We start from the raw sequence: 22184 nt of genomic DNA, 5'->3' as shown, positions 1-22184 counted from the left end.
CGTGGCGATGCTTTGAAAACACCTTTCCTTCCCTCCTGGAAGAGGTGGGGCTCCCCGAGGGGCAGGTGCTGACTGCAGAGCCCCAGGGCCATGCAGGCACCGGGGAGACTCCGGCCGCAGCTCTGTCTGAAGGCCGCAAGGCTGCCGAGCTCTGGGCGTGCCTCGCTGACCCCCTGCTCCTCTGAGGGCTCTGCCTTCCCTTACTGGTGACCCCTGTGGGCTGGGGGACAGGTAGGAGGGGGTTGGAAGCCTCCAGGACTTGACTCTGACTCCTGAGGCAATGACTCTGTGGAGAGAGCCACTCCCTCCGAGGGTCGCTTTGGAGATTTAACAAGCAGAGGGGGAGACCCTGCCCTTTTACTCTCCGGAGGCAGAAAGTGGAACGTGGCCGGCTGGACCAGCCTGGCCCCACGAGGGGCATTCACTCGCTCCTGGGGCCTCAGGGACCCCGTGGCCTCGGCATCAACCGTGAGGGGATATGGGTTTGTGGTTGGCAGCTTTGCAACAGGGTTTGACTCCACGATGACGTGCGCAGTCCTGAAGACCCTTCTGGGGAAGCAGGGGCTGGGAAGTCAGCTCCCAGTCCGCCCAGGGTGCCCTGGGAACAGCTCACACCAGCATTGAGCTCTTCCGCCTCCACACCTGCTGCCCTAGCAGGCTAGCGGTTCCTCTCCACGGTGTCCAGGCGGGGCGGGTGCTGCCGAGCGCCTTTCACAGACCCGGGAACAAAGGGGAGGGGGCAGCTGGACTCAGACTGACTTGAAATGCTTGCAGGGACTAGCGGGGCCCGGGCTTGGAACCAAGTGGCAGTGGCTCCAGGACAGGGACTGTGTCTGCAGGGTCTCCTGAAGATAGGACGGCAGAGTGGGGGCCATGGTGAGGACACTAGTCTCATCCTAGCCCTGCCGCTTCCTGTCCATGTGACCCGTAAGTTCCATGTCCCCTGTGGCCTCTTTTCAGACGAGTGATCCTTGTTTCTGTGTGTTGACAGGTTCCTACCCTTCCCACCCACCGACAGGCAGCCCACCTGAGACACACACACACACACACACACTGACAGGCAGCCCACCTGAGACACACACACACACACACACACACACACACACTGACAGGCAGCCCACCTGAGACACACACACACACACACACACACACAGAGCCATGCCACGTGGTCTGCAGGACCTGGGGTGCGTGTGTCCTCGGCCAGCCCCTCAACCCTCAGTCCCTCCTGAAGTCCCTCCTGGGGACCTTCAGACTTCTAAGACCTCCTTCCCGAGGGCCCTGCCCCAGGGAGCACTGCGGTGGGAATGCAGCCCAGGGCCTGCGAGGCGGCCCCGACTCGGAGGGCAAGGACAGACGCAGCCTCAGCACCGTGCTCCATGAAGCCTGTACTTGCTTCCTGATCGTTACTGTCCGAAGGGCCAGGTGTGGCGGCCAGAGGCCAGTGCAGGGGCGGGGGAGGGGGGAGGGGGGAGGGTCCCAGGGCACCGGAGGAGGCCGCGGGCAGGGGCTGTTCAGAGGGCGACGGTGGGGCTTGTGCCAAACACCTTCTTGGCATCGATCTCCCCCTCAACCATGTGGGGGTGGATCTCCACGTTCAGCCCGGCGTCCTTGCACAGCTTGAGCAGGGTCCGGATGTTGTTCTTGGACAGCCTCAGGTACCTGCGGGACACAAGGTCCAAGAGGTCAGCCGAGGGTCCAGTCACGAGGGCTTTGAACCTGATTGAGAAGCGCTCAGACTGGGGCGCCGTGGGGACCTCTCCAAAGGGACGGGAATCACCCTAAGAGTGGGACCCCCTCCCCAGAGTGGGTGGGGGTCTTGTTGGTAGTAAACTCTTTTGGAATAAGTCAATGCGGCCACATCAATGCAAGCAGGACCCCTGCTGGCCCCCTCCCCTAAGTCATCCCCCCTCGGCGAGGCTCATTATCTGTGACTCAGTAAGGCACTTGGCACTCCACGCATCTCAAGGGAAAACGCCAGTGGAGAGAAAAGCTAAATAGACCGCTCACAAAAAATGAGGGGATATTTCAAAATGAACATGAAGCGATAAAAAAAAAAAAAAAAAAAAAAGCAGCATTTGATTTTATTTTTTATTAAAATAAGAACATCAGAAAAGCAAATGACAAGTCCAAGCAAGTTGTTTGATTATGCAAATGAGATGCAAAACCAACTGTTATTTCATTGGTGAGAAGGTACTTATCCAAAAGGCTGAAAGTACTGGGGTGTCTGCACGTTTCCCCGAACCCCTAATTTTTGTGAGTGGTGTAAATAAAAGTGTTCGTTTTGGGGGGACCGGCAGCAGGAAAGCAGGAATTCCATCCGCAGAGGCATGGTCAAGCACGTAAGATAAGGGGCTATCCGTTCAAGGGCCGCCCTGCCGGCGGCGTTACCACGGCATCGGCATCGGGAGGGAGACGGTGCGCTGTGGGGGCGACTCTGCCGAGTGGGGAGAGGAACCCGGCTGCAGCCTGTGAGGCGTCTCCGTCAGCGGTGCCCGAGTGACGCTGGGGGGAACAGGGCAGCGGAAAGGATGACCGAGCAGAGGTGTAGGGACAGAGGCGAGTATTTTCTCTTAATGATATTCAGACACTTAAAATCAGAGCCTTGATGTGAAACAGGCCCGAAGCCCTCCGGTTCCGACGTGCCGTGAGGAAGGGGATGGACCGACCTCGGCCGTGCTCCTGGCGTCAGTGTGAGGACAGGGACAGGCCCTCCGGTCTGGCCGCTGGCTGGCGGGTGACTTGGCTACAGATGATGGGGGAGAAGCAGCAGATGGCCACAACCTGGGCTTTCTATCAGGAGTGGCCTGGCGTCTCCCGGGAGATCTGCCCAGAGCTTACCTGTCCCCAAGGCTGGCTCAGGCCGGTCCCGCCCTCGGACGAATCCGGACTCCTGTGGCTGTGCACCCCGCCCTTCCTGCAGCTGTGCACCCCGCCCCTCCTGCGGCTGTGCACCCCGCCCTTCCTGCAGCTGTGCACCCCGCCCCTCCTGCGGCTGTGCACCCCACCCTTCCTGCAGCTGTGCACCCCGCCCCTCCTGCAGCTGTGCACCCCGCCCCTCCTGCGGCTGTGCACCCCGCAGCCTGGCCCCGGAGGCGCTCACATCTGTACAAGCGGGCACTTGCTAAGATCCATTCTGGGCCATTTCATCCTTTTCTGGGATGTTTTGCTAATGGCTTGATAGTTGCATCTCTCCAAGTCCTCCTTCCCCTTCCTCGAGGGCCGGGACCTGTCCAAACCTCTCTCCTCCCCACCGTGGAGCCCAGGTAGGCCGTCGGTTGGCCTGCGTCCATTGGCCAGCGTCCGTTAGAACCGCTCGCTGCCAGCCTGAGAGCCAGAGCCCAAGTCGTCTGCCACAAAAGGGGTGAGAGCAAGAAGAAGAAGCCCCTTCGGCCAGGGAGCTGCCTGTTCGTCTTCCAGCCAGCTGGCCGGTCCATGTCCAACCCCAGCCGGTCAGCGAGCCGAGGCCGGCACCGAGGCCACTATAAACCTGCAGGTGAGGTCACTGCTGTCAACTCTATGAGGATGACTACAGCCTCTTTGTCCCGTTTCCTCCTCTACTGAGGTTTCTGAAACTGGCCAGTGACGTCCCTATAGAGTCAAGGTTAACACTGGGCTGGGGAAGGACACTTGGATTTTGGGGTGGAAACCAGGCTGTCAAGTGTGGATGAAACCCGGCAGGTCTGATAAACAAGGACACGTGAGGAGGGAGACCCCTCGGCCAGAGCAGTGCATGCTGGGTGGTCCCACACTCTGTTCACGGTCCTTTCGGGGGTCTAGGTCCCCAGAGCAGATGACCCCAGGGGACGGTGGCTGCTCTCACCAGCACCTTCTCCCCAGAGTGTCAGGGCTGTCAGAGGCATTTCCTGTGAGCACGACGCCCCACCCACACAGCTCACTCTTTCGTGCTTATACGACTGGGGGTTTCCACCGTGAAAAGCTCATACGTGGCAAGCTCATACGTGTCCAAATGGCAGCACCTGAAGGTTGTGTCCACCCGGGACACGGACGGTCTGCCAGCAGGTGAGGCCGCTGCCCAGGAGCAGCCGTCTGGGCTGCAGAGATGGACGGAGCCCGGCCGCCCTGAGCCCCAGGCGCAGCCCCGGGGTCCAGGTCGGGTCGGGTCGGGACCCGACGGAAACGAGAGAGGCGCCTGTCCCAGGACCCCCAGCCCCACCCCCAGCCTGTCCCAGGACCCCCCAACCCCGCCCCCAGCCTGCCCCAGGACCCCCAGCCCCGCCCCCAGCCTGTCCCAGGACCCCCCCAGCCCCGCCCCCAGCCTGTCCCAGGACCCCCAGCCCCGCCCCCAGCCTGTCCCAGGACCCCCAGCCCCGCCCCCAGCCTGTCCCAGGACCCCCAGCCCCGCCCCCAGCCTGTCCCAGGACCCCCAGCCCCGCCCCCAGCCTGTCCCAGGACCCCCAGCCCCGCCCCCAGCCTGTCCCAGGACCCCCCCCAGCCCCGCCCCCAGCCTGTCCCAGGACCCCCCCCAGCCCCGCCCCCAGCCTGTCCCAGGACCCCCAGCCCCGCCCCCAGCAGGCGGGGCCGCTCACCGGCAGCTCAGCACCTCCTCGGGCTTCAGAGACTTCACCATCTCCACCTTGGGCTCCACGTTCTTGTCCAGCAGGGTCTTGAGCCTGCGCTCGTAAGACGCTTCGGGCATCTTGCCCACCCACTCTTTCAAGATGGTCGACTTGCGGCCGGCAAAGACGGCGTCCTGGAACATGGGGTCAGTGATGCTGCCTTGGCGGTGGAAGACCAGTGACCGCTGGGCCAACTCCTGGGAAGCTGGGTCCCTCGTCTCCAGGTCTGAAACAGGACAGGGGCCACGGGCAGTCAGATCCTGAGAGATGGGAGGGGGAGGGAGGGCAGGAGGAGGGGGTGAGGCCAGAAGGACGCGTGGGCTTCCAAGGACGCCTGTTCTGAGGCAGGGGCCGGGCGGTTCAGGGCTGCGGCGGGCGGGCTCTCCTTGTCAGCCTTTGTCCGCACCTCAGCTCTCCTCCCTCCTTTCTCCCTGACCCCCCAACCTCTCTTCCCTGCTTCCACCTCGGTCCCTTCTCCCCTTCTCCCAAGGTGCCCTCCTCTCCCCGCCCTGGGGGGGGGGGGGTCCGCTGGAAAGGGAACTTCAGCCTAGAAGCTATCAGAGGACAGCCACTTTGAGCTGGGTTTTTAAAGGACAGTTAGATGAAAAGGGGAGAGGAGAGGATTGCAGGCGGGAGGGGGGCACCTGCGGGTGGGGGGGCATGCACAAAGGCAAAGGCAGAAATATACAAACTGGGGAATGTCTGATGTCACTGAAATATGGGATCTGTACTGAACAAAATACTATTGGAGCTAGAGCTGGGAGACCTTCATTTTTTTTTTGTTAAATTTATTCCTAAGTATTTTACAGATTTTTTTCTTAACTTATGAAAAGGGAATATTTTTGCCCTGGTCTGGAAAGCTCCGTTGGTTAAGCAGAGCTTACTGGGTTGATCCCTGGTCAGGGCACACACAGGAACGAGATCTATGTTCTCTCTCCCCCCACTTCCTCTCTCGCTAAAATCATTACACAGTTTTTCAAAAATTTAAGAAAAAGGAATACTTTCTTCCCATTTCCATTTCTAACTGGTGTGACTAATATAGAGAAAAGATCATTTTTAAAAATATATATATTTTTTCTTTAGTACACCAGCAAGCATACCAAATTTTATTAAATTTTTTTTTTACTACAGTTTCTTGAGTTTTGCAGATAGGCAATCATATAAGGAGAAACTGATGATATCTTCCTTCTAATATTTATAAAAATTACTCTCTCTCAGACGTGTTGCATTTGTGAGGGACCCTCCGAAACAGTGGCAGCAATGATCACAGCCAGGCCTTATTCTGTTCCTGACTTTAATTCAAATGATCTTAGCCTCTCATCATTAGAATGACATTGACCACTCTTTTGGGAATGTGTCTTCTACAAGTTAACAGCTTCATTCCTACTTGGCACAGAGCTTTTACTATTAATAACTGCTCGATTCTAATTCATTCATTTTCTTCCATCAATGAGCCTGTTTATTTTCCCTTTATTAATGTCATAAATTGTTATTGGATATATTGAGATCGATAACCTAACATGCTATAATAAATCCCCTTTGTTTGAGCTGTAGTATTCATTTCAAATATTGGTGTATTTAACATCTTTTCATAGACTGAGTATATTTAGTCGAAGTATTTTATTTTTTCATCTATCTATGGTGTGATTGGCCTACTTTTTGCAGATACTATTAAGATGCTGATGGCTATTAATGTGGTAATGTCTCTATTTTATAGAGTCTGCAATAGTTGAAGGAACATTGGGGTTATTTGCTCTTTAAGGGTTAAGACAAAACCTGGTGTGACACCATTTGTCCTGGCATCTTTTGCAGTGACGAAATGTCAACTATATGTTTTTACTTCAGAAATTACTTTATTCACCTTTTTTTCTGCTTATTATTCAATTTTGAAATGTATAGGAATAGAGGAAATGATCCATTTCCTCTAGGTTTTGAAGTATGTACATTGTCTAGAGATGCATGTACAGCAGAGGTCGGGAACCATTTTGGCTGAGAGAGCCATGAACGCCACATATTTTTAAATGTAATTCCGTGAGAGCCATACAACGACCTGTATATGTTACACATTATCCAATAAAAATTTGGTGTTGTCCAGGAGGACAGCTGTGATTGGCTCCAGCCACCCGCAACCATGAACATGAGCGGTAGGAAATGAATGGATTGTAATACATGAGAATGTTTTATATTTTTAACGTTATTGTTTTTTTTAAATTAAAGATTTGTCTGCGAGCCAGATGCAGCCATCGAAAGAGCCACATCTGGCCCGCGAGCCATAGGTTCCCGAACCCTGGTGTATAGTATTCTAATATTAAGATTCATTTATCGTCGGTTGCCGCTGCCCTAGGACTGGTGGGAGCTTTGGACTGATTACGGAGGACAGTCCCGTGTCTGTCCGGGCCGAGGCGCTTCCTTTACCGGGTTTCCCGAGGCCGCCATCCTTGCCGAAGCTGCCGGGGCCCATGCTCAGGTGCCTGCTCTTTGGCTCCACGCCATAGAGCCTGCGGAACTTGATGGGGTCCATGTCCCTCCAGGTCGATGGCCCTGAGGTCTGGGAGGGGAACAGGGGAGGAGTGACATGCTGGGGACCAGGCTCTGGCTTGGCCTCTTCCACCCCCACAGTGAGTGATTTCAAGACCACTGAAAGGCGGGCCGAGGGGTCGAAGGAGAGACCGTCTCTTTGGGGCGTGGGACAGGCTGGGGGGCATGGGGGTGGCACGTGGGTGCCTATTCACCAACGCCTCACTCCGGGACTCCCCAGAGAAGTCGTGGGGAGCCGTGGAAACTGCAGCTTCGTGGGCAGTTTGGTCTGGGGGTTCTCATCTCCCTAACAGCACTCCTGGGGGGACCGGCCGGGGGAGTGGGGTGGAGGGAGCCATGGCCTTCTGCCGCAGCAGAGGCCAGACAGTCTGTCCTGCACTGAGGTCGGACAGTTGCTTGGGTGCAGGGAGGGGGATTTAATTTGGGGGGGTTCGTGTGAGGCAGGGTGGATTTTAGAGCTTCAAGTTATTTATTTTATTTCTGAGTAGCCAGAGGCTGTTCAGGAGTGGAGTGGGTACCCTTCTTCCACACGAGGAGCCTGGGGGAGGGGGAGGGGGAGGGGGTGCAGCAGGGGGCGGGCTGGGAGCAGCTCTGTTACCTGCTCAGAGAACGACACGGTGTGTTTCTCTCGTGCCTGTTTCTGGGTCCTCTTGGTTTTCTTCTCTGCCTTCCCACTGGCTTGCAGGGTTACCACTGGCTTGGTGTTTTTCTGAAAGGGCAGAGAGAAAAAAACTGTGAGCCCCACCCCCGTGGGCAGAGACCACTCTCGGTCCCCACAGAGGGGACGCTCCTTGGGGAGAGCCCCCCACTCCGCCCAGAGCTCCAGCTCCCCTCTGGCCCGCCTCCCACCCCGTTCCTCCGCCCCAGACACACCCTCCGTCTGCTTGTCCCTCTTTGCTGTCTGGCTCTGTGTAAGGGTCTCACTCCCTGGCCTGATACAAATACCCTCCAGCCCCCAAGTGGCCTTTCCAGGTGGCCTCCCGTCTGGAGCCACATGGTGGTCACCTCATCTGCAAGTCCAGCAGGACTCTCTCTCTCTGTCCCCCAAACCCCCTCCTGCCCTCCCCCGCCCCACCCCTTCTGTCTTCCCAGAGCTGCTACCACATTCAGCCCCCCTTCTCACTTCCTGGGTGCTGCCCGTGGCCACCAAGGGCTGAGCACACGTGCCTGGCCTTCCACGCCCACCAGGTAGGCGGGGGTGGGGCGGGGGCAGGTGCATCAGGGGCCAGGGAGGAGGGGCCCACAGAGGGGTATCCGGGCCCCGCCATGAGGGGCGCGGTGGGTGCCCAAGCATTGCAGGAGAGCCTCCTCACAGGCTGCCACTCAGGGTGGCCGGGAGACAGTGGCTGAAACCACCACGCCAGACAGCCTGGCTTAGAGTCCTGTCTGGGGCTTAGTGGCTGAGCCACCACGGGTAAGTGACCGCTCCCTCTGGCTTAGTTTTATTGCCCGATGACGGAGTCAGGAGTGGGCTCTACTTCCCAGGGTTATTGTGAGAAATACATGGACCGCCGCGTGGAGGTGCCAAGCCTCCGTTCACGTGAGGGATGGCATGTGGGTGGAAGAGATGTTTGGATTAGGCGTCGGGGCGTGGAGAGGGGAGCTGTCCAAGGGCATGCCAGAGGCCCTCTAAGGAGGGGGTGCTGGTCAACCTGGGGGCTTTGCTTTCTTAGTGGAGGGAGGGGGTGCATGTGAGGCCAGGGCTGAATTTTAGGTTGAGAGGGGAGTGGCTGGGGCCAGCTCCTCCAGAGGTCAGTGAGGTCGGTCTCTCCTTGGGAGTCGTGGGAGGAGCTTCACACCCCCAGTTTTGGGGGACAAATGAGAGGAACTGATGTGGTCACGCCACAGACCCAAGGAGACTGCACCAGCCACCGAGTCATTGGCCCTGGTGGCCGAGTCTTTGGACTTCAGGGGTCTTCTTTGATGCCAAATGGCTCACCAGGGGCACCGCCCTCTGGGTGGCGCCATACGCCATGCAGAAATGGGGGCCAGCCCTGCACCAGGACAAGAGAGTTGTCCACAGACAGTCCCCCGCCACGCGAGCCGTGGAGAGCCACCCCGGAAGCATCCCGCGCGCTCCCAGCCGACTCCTTCACGATCCAAATGCTTCCGGGAAAGGAAATGATTTCTGAAGATGCCATTTGTCTTTTCCATTCAAATGTGTTCCCTCCCTGGGTCCAAAATTAATTACAGAGCCGCGCGCGTGGTCAAGCCGTGCGAACACTGCCGGCTCAGTGAGAAGGAGCGGGACCACACGCCTTCGTCGTGGAGGCGACGGGTGTCTGTGATCCCCAGGAAATCGAGCCCTGAGCGGCCCCACCCGCAAGGCTCCACACCCCGACACCAGGGCGGGGCGGGAGGCAGGCCGTCAGCAACCCGCGATCACGTGGGCCTGAACCCTCTGGTCCCCGCGGACTGGTTCTCCCGACCTCTGCCCGGAAACTACCGGGAAGCACGGACACAGACCGGGAGCTCCCCGCAAAGGCAGGGGGCGGGGGCCGGGCAGCGCGCGGGGGGCCGGGCACGGCGCGGGGGGCCGGGGAGCTCGCCTGACAATGCCCGTGGGCACGGAAACTGGGTCAGTGGGAGTCTGAGTCCAGCCTCCGCCCTCAGTTAACTGAGTCAGGGTCTCGACTACCCTAAGCTTTGCTGGGAGCAGCTGACAGGATCCCTCCGCAAGGCCAAGCACCGGACCTTTAACTCAAGTTAGCGTCGTCATTAGTGACGCCATCTTTCACCCATTCTTCTCTGGGGCCCCGGGGAGTCAGGAGCACGTGGCATCCTTTGCAGAGGGGACCACTTGCCAAGGACATGGCTTGACTTCACAGGTGATGGGCCCAGTGTGTGTGTGGGGGGTCAACTCTGGGGGAACTGGGGCAAAAGGGGAAACTGAGGGAAGGGTGGACACAAGTAGTCTGAATGACTGTGCCCCGCCCCCAAGTTGTATGTTGGGATCCTAACTCCCAGTATGAGAGTATTAAGAGGTGGGACCTTTGGGGCGGGGGTGGGGGGGTTGGGGGGGTGAGTGGATCATGAGGGCAGAGCCCCCACGAATGGGATTAGTGCTCTTATGAGAGAGACCCCCCAGAGCCCTCCTGCGTCCTCTGCCACCTGAGGACACAGCCTGAAGACGGCCATCTATGACGCAGGACCAGAGCTGTCAGAGACCCCAACCTGCCGATGCCTTAACCTAGGACTTCCCGGGCTCGCAATCTGTGGGAACGCCTTCTGTTGTGTGTGAGCCTCGCGATCTGTGGGAACGCTTTCTGTCGTGTGTGAGCCGCGCCGTCTACGGCACTCTGGTTTGGTGGCCTGAGCTGACCGGTTCTGACGCAGCGTGGAAGGGAAGAGCTATGCTAGTGGGAGTCCCAGTGGGGACAGTGGCAGGGGACAATGCATGCCCCTTGTCCCTAGAACCCTCATGAGGACAGAAGTGTCTGGGGACAGTGGGAAGAACCCCATCCTGCCAACATGGAGACCCCAGAAGCTGCTGCCCATCAGACCCTCTCAAACACTGACCAAGGTGGCCTTGATGCTCCCCTCACCCCGACTGGGCTAGACAGATGTCTTCCTTCCTCTGGGTCCCGACCTTCCTATTCTCCAGCCGTTCCCATAGAAAACTTCACACTGGCAAGTTCTCTCCCTGCCCCTTGGACATAGAAATCTTCTAGCCTCCTGCATTTCACCGTCCAGGAAAACTTTTCTCGAGGACTTGGGAGCCATGCCTTTGGAATACCTTCATCAAGAAAGATGGCACCTCCTCCTCCGTCTCTGTGGGAAGGTAGAGCCCAACTACATAAGTGACAACAGGGGACACAGTCAACCTGGTCTCATGGACAGCCTCCTCACCAATGTCCTCCACTACTTTTTGGCTGGTTCACCCCAGGGCTTAGAAACCCTCCTGCCTTTTCCCTTGAGGGCTCAGGTTCAGTCTCTGCCCTGTGACGACAGTCCTGGAGGCCTTCCCGGCGCTGCATCCCCGACAGCACCCACCTGGGGAGCTTTCTTCTTCTTCCCTTTCCTGCGCTCCAGCCACTCCAGCACCCGCGTGAGGTCGGACAACCTCCTCTCCTCGGCCGTCCTCCACGTGGACTTCCGCTCGGTGGGCATCGGTAGCTCCCTCCCGTCCTCCGTTTTCTCTGCCATGGTGGGGGTCTAGGTGGCGCCCTGGGTAAGGCGGTGGCACGCTCTCACTTGGCTGGTCCTTCTGTCACCAGTTGCTGGCTTGGGGGGATGACTCAGATGGTGGGGTGTGGCCCTCTAGATGTAAACAGCATGGGCAGAGTTGAGCCAGCAGCTGGGATCTTGGCCTCAAAGGGTGGGAGACCAAGAGGGCGATTGTGAGGTCACTCTGTGAATCCACAATAACAAAGGAAAATGAGTGCCCTGAAGGGAAGGAACGCAGCTCTGTGAAAGCAGGTGGCAGAAGAACCAGACTAGATGGGGGAGCCGGATGGGTCACGCTGGAGCGTGGAGCTAAAGAGTGAGTAGGCCTCAGTAGGATTCTGGGCCAAATGGACGAGCATGTGCAAAGGCCCTGTGGCAGGGTGGAAGTATGCACACTTGAGAAAACAACAGAAGGCCAGGGCGGCTAGAGAGAAACGATGCTGGAGAGGCGGGCAGAGGCCAGACCTTAGAGCTCACAGGTTGGAAGGAAAGGGAAGCAAAAAGAAAACAGTAAGGCCCTGGCCGGTTGGCTCAGCGGTAGAGCGTCGGCCTGGCGTGCGGGGGACCCAGGTTCGATTCCCGGCCAGGGCACATAGGAGAAGCGCCCATTTACTTCTCCACCCCCCACACCCCCTCCTTCCTCTCTGTCTCTCTCTTCCCCTCCTGCAGCCAAGGCTCCATTGGAGCAAAGATGGCCTGGGCGCTGGGGATGGCCCCTTGGCCTCTGCCCCAGGCACTGGAGTGGCTCTGGTCACGGCGGAGCGACGCCCCGGAGGGGCAGAGCATCGCCCCCTGGTGGGCAGAGCGTCGCTCCTGGTGGGCATGCCGGGTGGATCCCGGTTGGGCGCATGCGGGAGTCTGTCTGACTGTCTCTCCTCGTTTCCAGCTTCAGAAAAATACAAAAAAAAAAAAAAAACAGTAAAAGAATTCAGACAGAGAGAAGGAAGTGACACAATGGATCAGGCTGGGTATTGTTTGAACTTTTATCGAAGGAGACTGTATACAGAAATGTGCCAGAATCACAAATGAAGACTTCTGTGTAACCGGCATCCTCGAATTCCCCGTGACCCCAGACGGTCACCACCTCCCTCCACAGGTAAACACCATCCTAACCTCGGGCTTGATACAGTTGTTTTGTTGTTTGAGTTTTACATAAATGGGATCGTATCTACAGTTTTTGTTGTTATTTTGTTTGTTTGTTTGTTTAAATCTGGCTTTATTCATTTTACAATATATATTTGCAAGATTTTAGTCATGAATTCTTTTAGGCTTTGTGTTTTGGGAAATCTATTTATGTATTACCTTATTATTGGAAGGAGGATTTACCGGAAAATAGAATTCTTGGTTAACTGTTTTTCAGCACTTGGTCCATGTCATTTCCTGATCTTCTGCCTTTCCCCGTTTAATATGGAAGGTCAGCAACTCATCTTGTGAAGAGCTGACCCCTGCCTTCTTTTTTTTTTTTTTTTGTATTTTTCTGAAGCTGGAAACGGGGAGAGACAGTCAGACAGACTCCCGCATGCGCCCCACCAGGATCCACCCGGCACGCCCACCAGGGGCGACGCTCTGCCCACCAGGGGGCGATGCTCTGCCCCTCCGGGACGTCGCTCTGCCGCTACCAGAGCCACTCTAGCGCCTGGGGCAGAGGCCAAGGGGCCATCCCCAGCGCCCGGGCCATCTTTGGTCCAATGGAGCCTTGGCTGTGGGAGGGGAAGAGAGAGACAGGGAGGAAGGAGGGGGGGTGGAGAAGCAAATGGGCGCTTCTCCTATGTGCCCTGGCTGGGAATCGAACCTGGGTCCCCCGCACGCCAGGCCAACGCTCTACCGCTGAGCCAACTGGCCAGGGCCTGACCCCTGCCTTCTTTAGCAAACGTGACGGCAGGACCTAGGCGGTCTAGAGGCTGTCTGACCACAAAGCCACCGAGGTCCGAGTGTCAGGGCTGGTAACGCTCTCGGAGGCCCCTAGTCCCCGCTCCTTCCACAGATGGGGGGAGGGGAAACCGAAGCCCAGGGAGCCCGAGAGACCTGCCCAAGGTCGTTGCAAAAGAGCGGGGACCCAGAAATCCCATTCCCAACAATGAGGCCTGGTCTGCACGTTTCCCCCAAAGACTTTTTTGTATCTATTGCATTAAATCAGGAGTCTCAAGTTCAAGTGGGAGGCACAGGACCCAGGAAGGAGGGGTGCTGAGTACAGGCCGTGGGGGGGGGGGGGGGGGGGAGACTGCAGCAGCTGGCCTCCGCCCTCGGCCTGAACCGGCTGCAGCCACGTGGGAAGGTCAGCTCTGGGTGGCCAGATCTTCCGATGGTTTTAAGAGGGGCCAGAAATCCTGACGTTTATGTGAAATGAGTTGGGAGACAAATTTAAAAAGAAATGCTGATTGGACAAAGCCTGCATGGCTCTGCTCAGGCCCGGGGAGGGCCCACAGCTGGGAGGAGCCTGCATAGCCCTAGGGGCTCAGGCCCCGGGAGGACCCGGGCAGTCTTTGACTCCGTGGACCCACAGCTGGGAGAAGACTCCGTGGACCCACAGCTGGGAGAAGATTCCGTGGACCCACAGCTGGGAGAAGATTCCGTGGACCCACAGCTGGGAGAAGACTCCGTGGACCCACAGCTGGGAGAAGATTCCGTGGACCCACAGCTGGGAGGAGCCTGCGTGGCCCTGCTCAGGCCCGGGGAGGGCCCGGGCAGTCTTTGACTCCGTGGGCCCACAGCTGGGAGAAGATTCCGTGGACCCACAGCTGGGAGAAGACTCTGTGGACCCACAGCTGGGAGAAGACTCCGTGGACCCACAGCTGGGAGGAGCCTGCATAGCCCTAGGGGCTCAGGCCCGGGGAGGACCCGGGCAGTCTTTGACTCCGTGGACCCACAGCTGGGAGGAGACTCCATGGACCCACAGCTGGGAGGAGACTCCATGGACCCACAGCTGGGAGGAGACTCCATGGACCCACAGCTGGGAGGAGCCTGCATAGCCCTAGGGGCTCAGGCCCGGGGAGGACCCGGGCAGTCTTTGACTCCGTGGACCCACAGCTGGGAGAAGACTCTGTGGACCCACAGCTGGGAGGAGCCTGCATAGCTCTAGGGGCTCAGGCCCGGGGAGGGTCCCGGCAGTCTTTGACTCCGTGGACCCACAGCTGGGAGGTCACTGAGGCAGAGAGAGGGGGATGTGACTTGCTCACTTCCACTCAGCTGGGAATAAGTACAGTCAGGACAGGAAGCCAGTTCTCCTCTCCTGGCCCCCAGCCCATGAAGAGAGGGGAGTCAAGCATCCGCCATCCCTAAAGGGTTGATCGAGAAAGCCGCAAGTACGGATGAAGGTCTGAACAGGCCTCTAACCGCCCTGCTTGGGCTCCAGAGACACCGGAGGTGAACTCCGCAGACCTCCCACGTGCTGAGGCACCATTCCCGCAGAGACGGGCTGCCTTTTTTTGTGTGTGTGTGTGTCCTCCTTTCTGATATTTTAATACTCAGTATCACTGCAATTCTCAAGGGCCGTTTAAAATATATACAATCTTATTAGCGAGAGCTGCTTCCCTGTGGCTGGCCCACGTTCCACAGGACAGTCACGGGTCCCCAGTCTCGGCAGGGCGCCTGAGGCGGGCGGTGCTGACGCGTGCTGAGTCTGCCCTAGTTTTCCAGAACACTCCAAGCCAATGTCTCAATTAGGCCGCAGGACCGCAGGATGGATGTGCGTGGATGGATGGGCTGCGATGTACGTATTCAGAGCCCTTAGTGTCCTCCGTCCTGCACCGTCCTTCCCTGGCTCTGTGGGGGCGCCGGGGGGCGCAGGGGGGGCTCTGGCTGCCTTCCTAGGGGCGCAGGCTGTGAGACTGGTGGGCTGGGCTGTGCGGGGTGAGGTGAGAGCCCAGCAGCGGGGCTGGGGGCCCTGGGTGAGGCCCCCTGGCTCTGCTGCCCTGGCTGTGGCCCCGCGACCTCGGGCTCGGTCTGCCTCTCAATCTTGTGTTTCCACTTGTCGGTGAATCGGACTTGATTAGGGGTGGTAAGCCGGGGCAAGGGATGTTTGGCCCACAGATGTATTTTATTCAGCCTGCAGAGTGTTTTTAGAAATTGAGGCCTTTCGTTAAAGAAGTCGAGTTCAGCTTTGTTGAATAATAATAATGATCGGGTATGACTGGGTTGGACCTTCCCCGTTGAGATGAGGTGGGCGGGCCATCTGCTGCCACATCCCACACCTGGCCCTTCTCACCCAAGTGAGATAACCAGGGAGGAAATAACTAAGAGACTAATAACCCATGTGAGGGTGTGACGGCGTTGCTGTCACATCTATGCCTCCTGAAAGCTCCTGGTGATCACAGGGCTCCTCCAAGATGCAAGGGCTGCTCTTCTGAGGGTTCAGAACTGTCTGCTCTCGCCCTGCCATATGTACTCCTGGATCCAGCCATGCCTGAAGGTTTCCTCATTCCTCATGCTAGCTGCAGTTGAGTTAGTTCTAATGTACTGAGAACATCACAGCCCCATCAGCACACTCGCGGGCCTGTGCAGGCTTCCGTCTCACCCTTGACGGCCCGAGGGCTCCCGATCGAACGAAGGGACGGATGGCTGGTGGCTTCCATCGGGGCTCCCGCAGCCTCAACAGTGAGAGCCGAAGTGCGTGATCCCAGCGCGTGATCCATCCGCCCAACACGGGGAGCCAGGGCTCACGTCATAGTGGAACAGCTGCAGCGCAGGGCTAGCAGTTAATTAACAGCTCCGTGCACTCAGTGATTAACTAATCACAGCATGGTGGCAGCGGGCAGCATTGCAGGGACTTCTCTGCTGGAGTCAGCGCAGAAGCTCCAAATGTCTGCCTTCAGGGGCCGGCGCCAGCAGGAGGCCCCCGCCCCCCACGCCCCGTGTTTGGTAGGCTAGACCCCCAGCTGTCTCTCCCATTGGAAGCTTCCAGAAGGAAACGTGCAAGGGTGGCGGGAGCAGATGCCGGCAGGAAAGCGAAGGATGGGTGGGGCATTTGGGGACTGCTGGAGTAGGAGGCCTGATGGCACGTGCGCCCCAGGGACAGCAGAGTCCTGGGATGACGCTCCCCTCTTCATATCCGGGCACGATGGCTGAGTGCCCACGTTCTAGGGGGAGGGGCCGGTGCCTCCGATCTGTTACCTCTCAGTCTAGCCGCAGGCACCTGGCGCTGTGTGCAGGGGCGAGTCTGTCTGGGAGCCCGTCAGGCGTGTGAGCTAGCCAGAGGGAGTGGCATCTGATGGGGCAGGGGTGTGTGTGGGGGATTCCAGGTCCTGAGATCTGAGCCCCCAAAGATGGGTGAGAACCCATTAACTCCCCCAAAGGGAGTGTCTTCCCTTAGTCATTAAAGGGGCACATCGTGATCGCCCACCATGTGCCCGGCGATGAGGGCGCTGGTGAGAATGACGGCTGATAAACAGGTACGTAGTGGCCCTGACTTTAAGGAGCTTATAACCAGGTCATTTGGTATGAGGAAGGGCAAGTGAAGGGGTGTTGAGAGGCGCCTGGCTGGGGAGTGTGTGGGGGTGGGACAGGGGCAGTGACAGCTAAGGAGCAGGTGGTCCTGGCTTGGGCAGTTCCGCAGGAGGTGGAGCCTCTCTGGGGCCTGTGTCTTGCCTGCTATCCTGAGACTGACCAGCAGGTGGCGGCAGTGCTACGGGAAAGTCGGGGACAGCTGGGGAGGGAGGGAGCGCGGAGGAGCGGGAAGGAGATACAGAAAGTAGAGACAGAAAGAGGCACAGACACAAGGAAGAGCACACCGGCCTGTATGGGCTGCCATACAAGAGACCACAGACGGGGCGGCTAGAACAACAGAAAGTCCTTTCTCACCGTTCTGGAGGCTGGAAGTCCAAGGTCCAGGTGCCGACAGGTAGGCTTTATCCTGAACCGCCTTCTCTGGGCTTGCAGGCCATGGCCCAGGGGTGCCCACGTGGTCTCTCCCTGGTGCACAGAGACAACGGGATTAGGGCCCCCTTTGTCCCTTTATGACCTCATTTAACCCTAATTACCTCCTGAAGGCCATGTCTTCCGATACAATCACATTGGGGATTAGGGTTTCAACATATGAATTTTAGGGGGCACAAATCAGTCCATTAGAGAGAGAGAGGGAAAATAGAGAAAGGGGAAAAGAAGAGAGAGAGAAAGGGGGAGAGAGGGATGGGGAGTGGGAGGGGAGGGACAGACCTGAGGCACTGTGGCTGGGCATCCAGGATCCCTGGGTCTGAGCCAGCTTTGCCGTGCACTTTATAGAGATCCTGAGCAGGCCACTTCTCCCTGAGCTGCTACCTCCTCGCCCCAAAGGGGGCCGTGGAGCCCCCAACACTCCACTCCCATGAAGCAGCGACAGGCTTGCAGACAGCGGCTCTGAGTTCCCCTGATTTTCTGTCGGTGACACAGTCCTCTGAGATGGGCAATAACATTGCCAACACCTTTCCAAGGAGGAGACTGAGAGCCAGAGAAGTCAAGTAAGCTGCTCAAGGACACACAGCTGGGACTCGAACCCGGGTCTCCTGACCGTGTGGTCTGAGCAGTGGGCAAGCACGCTGAGAGGGCTGGGAGCTACAATGCAGACATGAAGGAAGCTCAGCACTCCTGCACAGCCCAGGGACACGGGTCAGCCTCCCTCTGGGGGTCCTTCTGGAGCCACCACGAAACTCCTGAGAAGGGGCAAGAGCAGTGGAAAGGCACCCGGAGAGGGCTGGGAGCTACAATGCAGACATGAAGGAAGCTCAGCACTCCTGCACAGCCCAGGGACACGGGTCAGTCTCCCTCTGGGGGTCCTTCTGGAGCCACCACGAAACTCCTGAGAAGGGGCAAGAGCAGTGGAAAAGCACCCTGAGAGGGCTGGGAGCTACAATACAGACATGAAGGAAGCTCAGCACTCCTGCACAGCCCAGGGACACGGGTCAGCCTCCCTCTGGGGGTCCTTCTGGAGCCGCCACAAAACTCCTGAGAAAGGGCATGTTTGCTGGAGAGGCCTTGTAGGACTAATGGCCTGGCAGCTGGCCCAGAGACCTGGAAACCCAGAAAAACACCCCTGGACACAAGGTCACCAAACAAAGCTGCCCCAGATGGTGGCCTCTGTCCTGCCTGGGTGTGCCAGACAGTGAGGCCTGCCTGGCTCTTGGCTTCCGCTGTGTGGCGTGCAGGGCGGAGAGGAGAATACCTCCTTTTCCCTAGGAGACACACGAGGGACACCCAAATCTAATAAGTTAATCTAGACTCCTAGAAACAAGATTAAATTTTCAAATAAAGGCAGGCTCTGACAGCTAAGGCATAAATCTTTTATTTAAAATAGAGACTAAGCCCATTCAAATGCAATCAGCGATGACAGACGCAGATAGAAACAGGCTCTGAGAGAACAGACGCAGCGTGCATTTGTTCACTCCTGGTGACACAGCACACGGGGTGACCTTAAGGACGGTCCAGGTGTCAGAAAACAGCGGGGCATCTGCATCCATTTCCATGTAGCTTGTTGGCCCCAGGTGGTGGGCCACTAGGGAGCACGTGTCCTGAGGTAGGTGCTGAGGCAGGGGGAGAGGCCGGCCTCAGAGGCCACGGTCCTCTGTCCACCACCCCAGCTGCCACACGAGGGCAGGGCAGGGAGTCAGCAGCGTTTGGGGCTATCTGGAGCACCAATGAAGCCGCCAGAGGAGGGGCGAGTGCAGGGGCTGTTGAGAGCAGGTGGGAGATGGTCAAGGCAAGACGAGCTGCCAGGGCAGAGGGCAAAGCTCTGGGCCCCCCTAAGACACACAGTCTTCTTATGGGTGGGCATTTTGTCCTTGACATCAAACCCTTCTTGCAGTGGCCACAAGCTGGCTGCACAGGAAAGAAGTGTGCCCCTTCCAGACTCAGCTGAGAAAACCCTCCCCGGGTCTTCTTCATGGCCCCTCCTGTTCCAGCTCGATGCGGACAAGCCCAGGGACCTCAGGAGCAGGCTGAGAGGCGGCAGAGCCACGAGGAGGAAAGGCCCCTTGGAGGCGAGCTCCGCGATCCTCAGGCATCCCTGTCTGGGCCTTGGCACAAGCGAGAAGCAAACGTCTACCGTGCCAAACCGCTAGGCCTGGGGGTGGAGGGCTAACCTGTTACAGTCCACACTGGATTCTCAGCCATTTCAGATCACGTTTCCACCCAGAGATTCATCCGTGTATTACACAAACTCCGGGTGGCAGCTTGGGAACGGCATTTTACAGACGACATTGCTTGTCCTAGCGCTGAAGTCGACGGCAGGAGGGTAGAAAAAGGTTCTGAAAAGAACTCTTCGATCTGGATGTGAAGAGATGATAATGAGGTGTCCTTCTGTGACCCCCTTCCTGTTGGCTCAGGCCTTTCTGTTGCTAGAGCTCCTCCCTGGGACGCAGCACCCTCTCCAGCCTCGCTGCCCCCATCCCTGGCTCCGGGAAGCCTCTGGGGACTTCGCCTCTGTCCGTGGTGCTGAACCCAGTGGGGGGGGGGCGGGACTTGAAACATGAGACAGCAGAATTTTCCTTCTAGCCAATATATGTTGCCTGGGAAAGTTTTTTTTTTAACCTCTCCAAATATTAATGTCCTCTTTAAAATGACGCAAGGATACTTTCCCCATGAGATTGCTGTGAGGACTGAACCACATGGAGAAACGGCTGGGGTAGCAGGTGTGTTTTTACACCCCTCCCCCACTGAGAGAAAGATGGAACCTGCTCCTTCCTGTCCCTCCCAAGAGTAACAGGTGAAGCGTTGACAATTTCCTACTCATGCATCATACTGACTTCGAGGGCCAGAATTATCGTGCACTGAGATTTGAATTAAGAGAGAAAAAAAAAAAAGCAAACAGACTCCAGCGAGACTGTCCCTCGCGATCCCGGCTGCGCTGGGCTGCAGGGGTCACAGGATATTCTGGGTCCTGGGGAACTTTGACGCTTGAGGACAAGTACATTTCCTGGTCCCCCTCGTTTCTTCCCTTATAAATGGTGGGTAGGGGGTGGCCACTCACTGGTTTCCAACACGGACACTTCTCAGCGTCCTCACACTCACTGGTCCCCATCTTTGTAAGGATCTCGTCCACTAAACACGCTGCACTTACCAAGGAATAACAAATTAATTTCCTCAGTTTTATTAATCAAAGACACTTAGAAGGGAGTGCACAATAAAAACAGTCTTAAGCTCCCCAGTTTGATGAGGCGGCCGATGCTATGGTTGGACTGTGAGGCCTCATTATTGGCTAGCATGTGTGGATTTCCCTTAGGTTTTCCGAGTTTTTGCGAAGAATTCACAAGACCCAGTGCTGCCTCTGCGGACCTTAGAGCAGGAGTCATTACCGCCGATGGGCTCTCTGGAAGCTTCCAGCTCTGAGCGGATTCAGATGTACCAAGAGCGGCAGGCAGAGTGGGCCCTGGGGGGGGGGGGGCAAGGAGACAGGACGACTGTGCCAAAGCTTTTACTTTGGGGACTGGAATCCCAGAGGACCCCCTGGGGGTTGGCTCCACCCACGTCTGGGAGATAGAATGTGTGATCCCCAGCACTCCCTCAGCAAGAGGCAGTACGTGTGTGTGCACGTGTGTGTGTGGGTGCATGTGTGCAGTAACTGGGGAGTTGGCTGCTTAATGAAGCACACACCTGACAAGGGAAATAGTCAGTTTGCCCCTCCCCTTCTGTGAACAGGCTCTCTCCCTGTTGCACACGATATGGGAATCTAGTTTAGGTCAGAAGGATGCTTGGTGGGCATACAGCTGGAGTCAGGGAGTTCGTAGGATGATTTTAACCACATTGTCTTCAGCCAACCGTGGCCGATGAAATTTCATTCAGATCCTCTCAGAAATGGACTCAGATCATGCTGGAACCGTCCCTGACCCTGGACCTTTGGGCTCTGCCCCGGACTTGTGCCTGCTAGCAGGGGACCCCCTGAGGAATAGATGCTGCACCTCCCACCTGCTGTGGGGCCCAGTGAGAGGTTGGGTCTGTTCTGAGTGTGGTGGGCACCTTGGGCTGGCCTCTAGCACTGGCACAGGGGGCAACCAGCCCCTTCCTCGGGCTGCAGGCCTCCGTTTGCAGCCTTACTGGTTTCGGCCTCAGCGGCGCCAGCGCCCCCCCCCCCCCCCCCCCCGTTGGGATGGCAGCCAGGCCGGGTCTGTAGGAGTCCGGAGCCCCTTCTCTTGACTGCAGCCCTGCACGGCCTCTCTCAGGTGCCTTGCCCTTGAACTCTGGAGGTGCAGCTCCTCTAGCCCACTCCGTTCAGACAGAGGGCGCAGGGAGCTGGAGCAGGCTGGGCCGTCCCCCCAGGGTGGGCCACGCCTGACCCAAGCTTTGCCGGTTTCCGTTTCTGCACAGGACCCCGGGGCTCAGCCTCTCCCTGGTTCGTAAGCCGAGTGTGTGAAAGGCACGTCTGACCTTCCCAGTTCTTCTCCCTGCGCGCCTCTGTAGTGGCTGCAGAGAAACGAGCTGCTTTCATGTTTTCCCAACTGCCACAGCCACAGCAGCTACTGTCTGTAAGCCTGGGACCTCACCCTGCCTGCAGCCCCGTGGCCGCCACAGCCCAGATGCTAAGCAGAGAACCCTAAGGTCCACCCCTCCCAGTCCCCTGCGAAGTCACAAACTGATGGGGCCACGTGAGGCTCACGGCAGCCATTTAATTTTAAATCTGCTCCCAACGCCCCACTCTCTACCCCCCTTGCCCCCCCCATCCTGGTCTTCCAGGCGACGTGCTGCGCCCCCCCCCCCCCATCCCATGCTGCTGTCTCCAGAGCAGGCACATTCTCCTCCGCCTTTAGGGCATGTAGTCCCCGCATCCGGCCGGGCCTGTCCCCGCCCAGCAAGTCCTTCTGCCTGGGATGAGCTCCCCCCAACCACCGCCAGGGAGTGCTGTTCACTGTGCCCTGTGCTGCCGCCTCCTCCAGGCCCCACCCAGCAAGTCCTTCCGCCTGGGATGAGCTCCCCCCAACCACCGCCAGGGGGTGCTGTTCA

The 22184-nt window shown here is 57.8% G+C and overlaps 1 protein-coding gene across 4 annotated transcripts in view; it reads right to left on the bottom strand.

The window, feature by feature from the left end:
- Nucleotides 1-1487: 1487 nt before the first annotated feature.
- Nucleotides 1488-22184, bottom strand: part of C9H16orf78 (chromosome 9 C16orf78 homolog) — a 75119-nt gene continuing 54422 nt past the window's right edge. For 2 of the 4 annotated variants that reach the window (XM_066348788.1, XM_066348791.1), the window contains exons 2-7: nt 17079-17189; nt 11109-11375; nt 7714-7824; nt 6993-7125; nt 4548-4803; nt 1488-1659 (exon numbers count right to left, since the gene is read on the bottom strand). In XM_066348788.1, the coding sequence (XP_066204885.1) occupies nt 1512-1659; nt 4548-4803; nt 6993-7125; nt 7714-7824; nt 11109-11261 (801 nt within the window). In that variant the 5' untranslated portion in view covers nt 11262-11375; nt 17079-17189 and the 3' untranslated portion in view covers nt 1488-1511. Of the gene's footprint in view, nt 1660-4547; nt 4804-6992; nt 7126-7713; nt 7825-11108; nt 11467-17078; nt 17190-22184 lie in introns of all 4 variants that reach the window. The other 2 variants (XM_066348789.1, XM_066348790.1) reach the window with 2 other exon arrangements.

The sequence above is a fragment of the Saccopteryx leptura genome, chromosome 9 (genome assembly GCF_036850995.1).
Source record: "Saccopteryx leptura isolate mSacLep1 chromosome 9, mSacLep1_pri_phased_curated, whole genome shotgun sequence".
Taxonomy (NCBI): domain Eukaryota; kingdom Metazoa; phylum Chordata; class Mammalia; order Chiroptera; family Emballonuridae; genus Saccopteryx; species Saccopteryx leptura.
The sequence above is the reverse complement of the archived record's forward strand: the minus strand, read 5'-3'. Positions and strand labels throughout refer to the sequence as shown.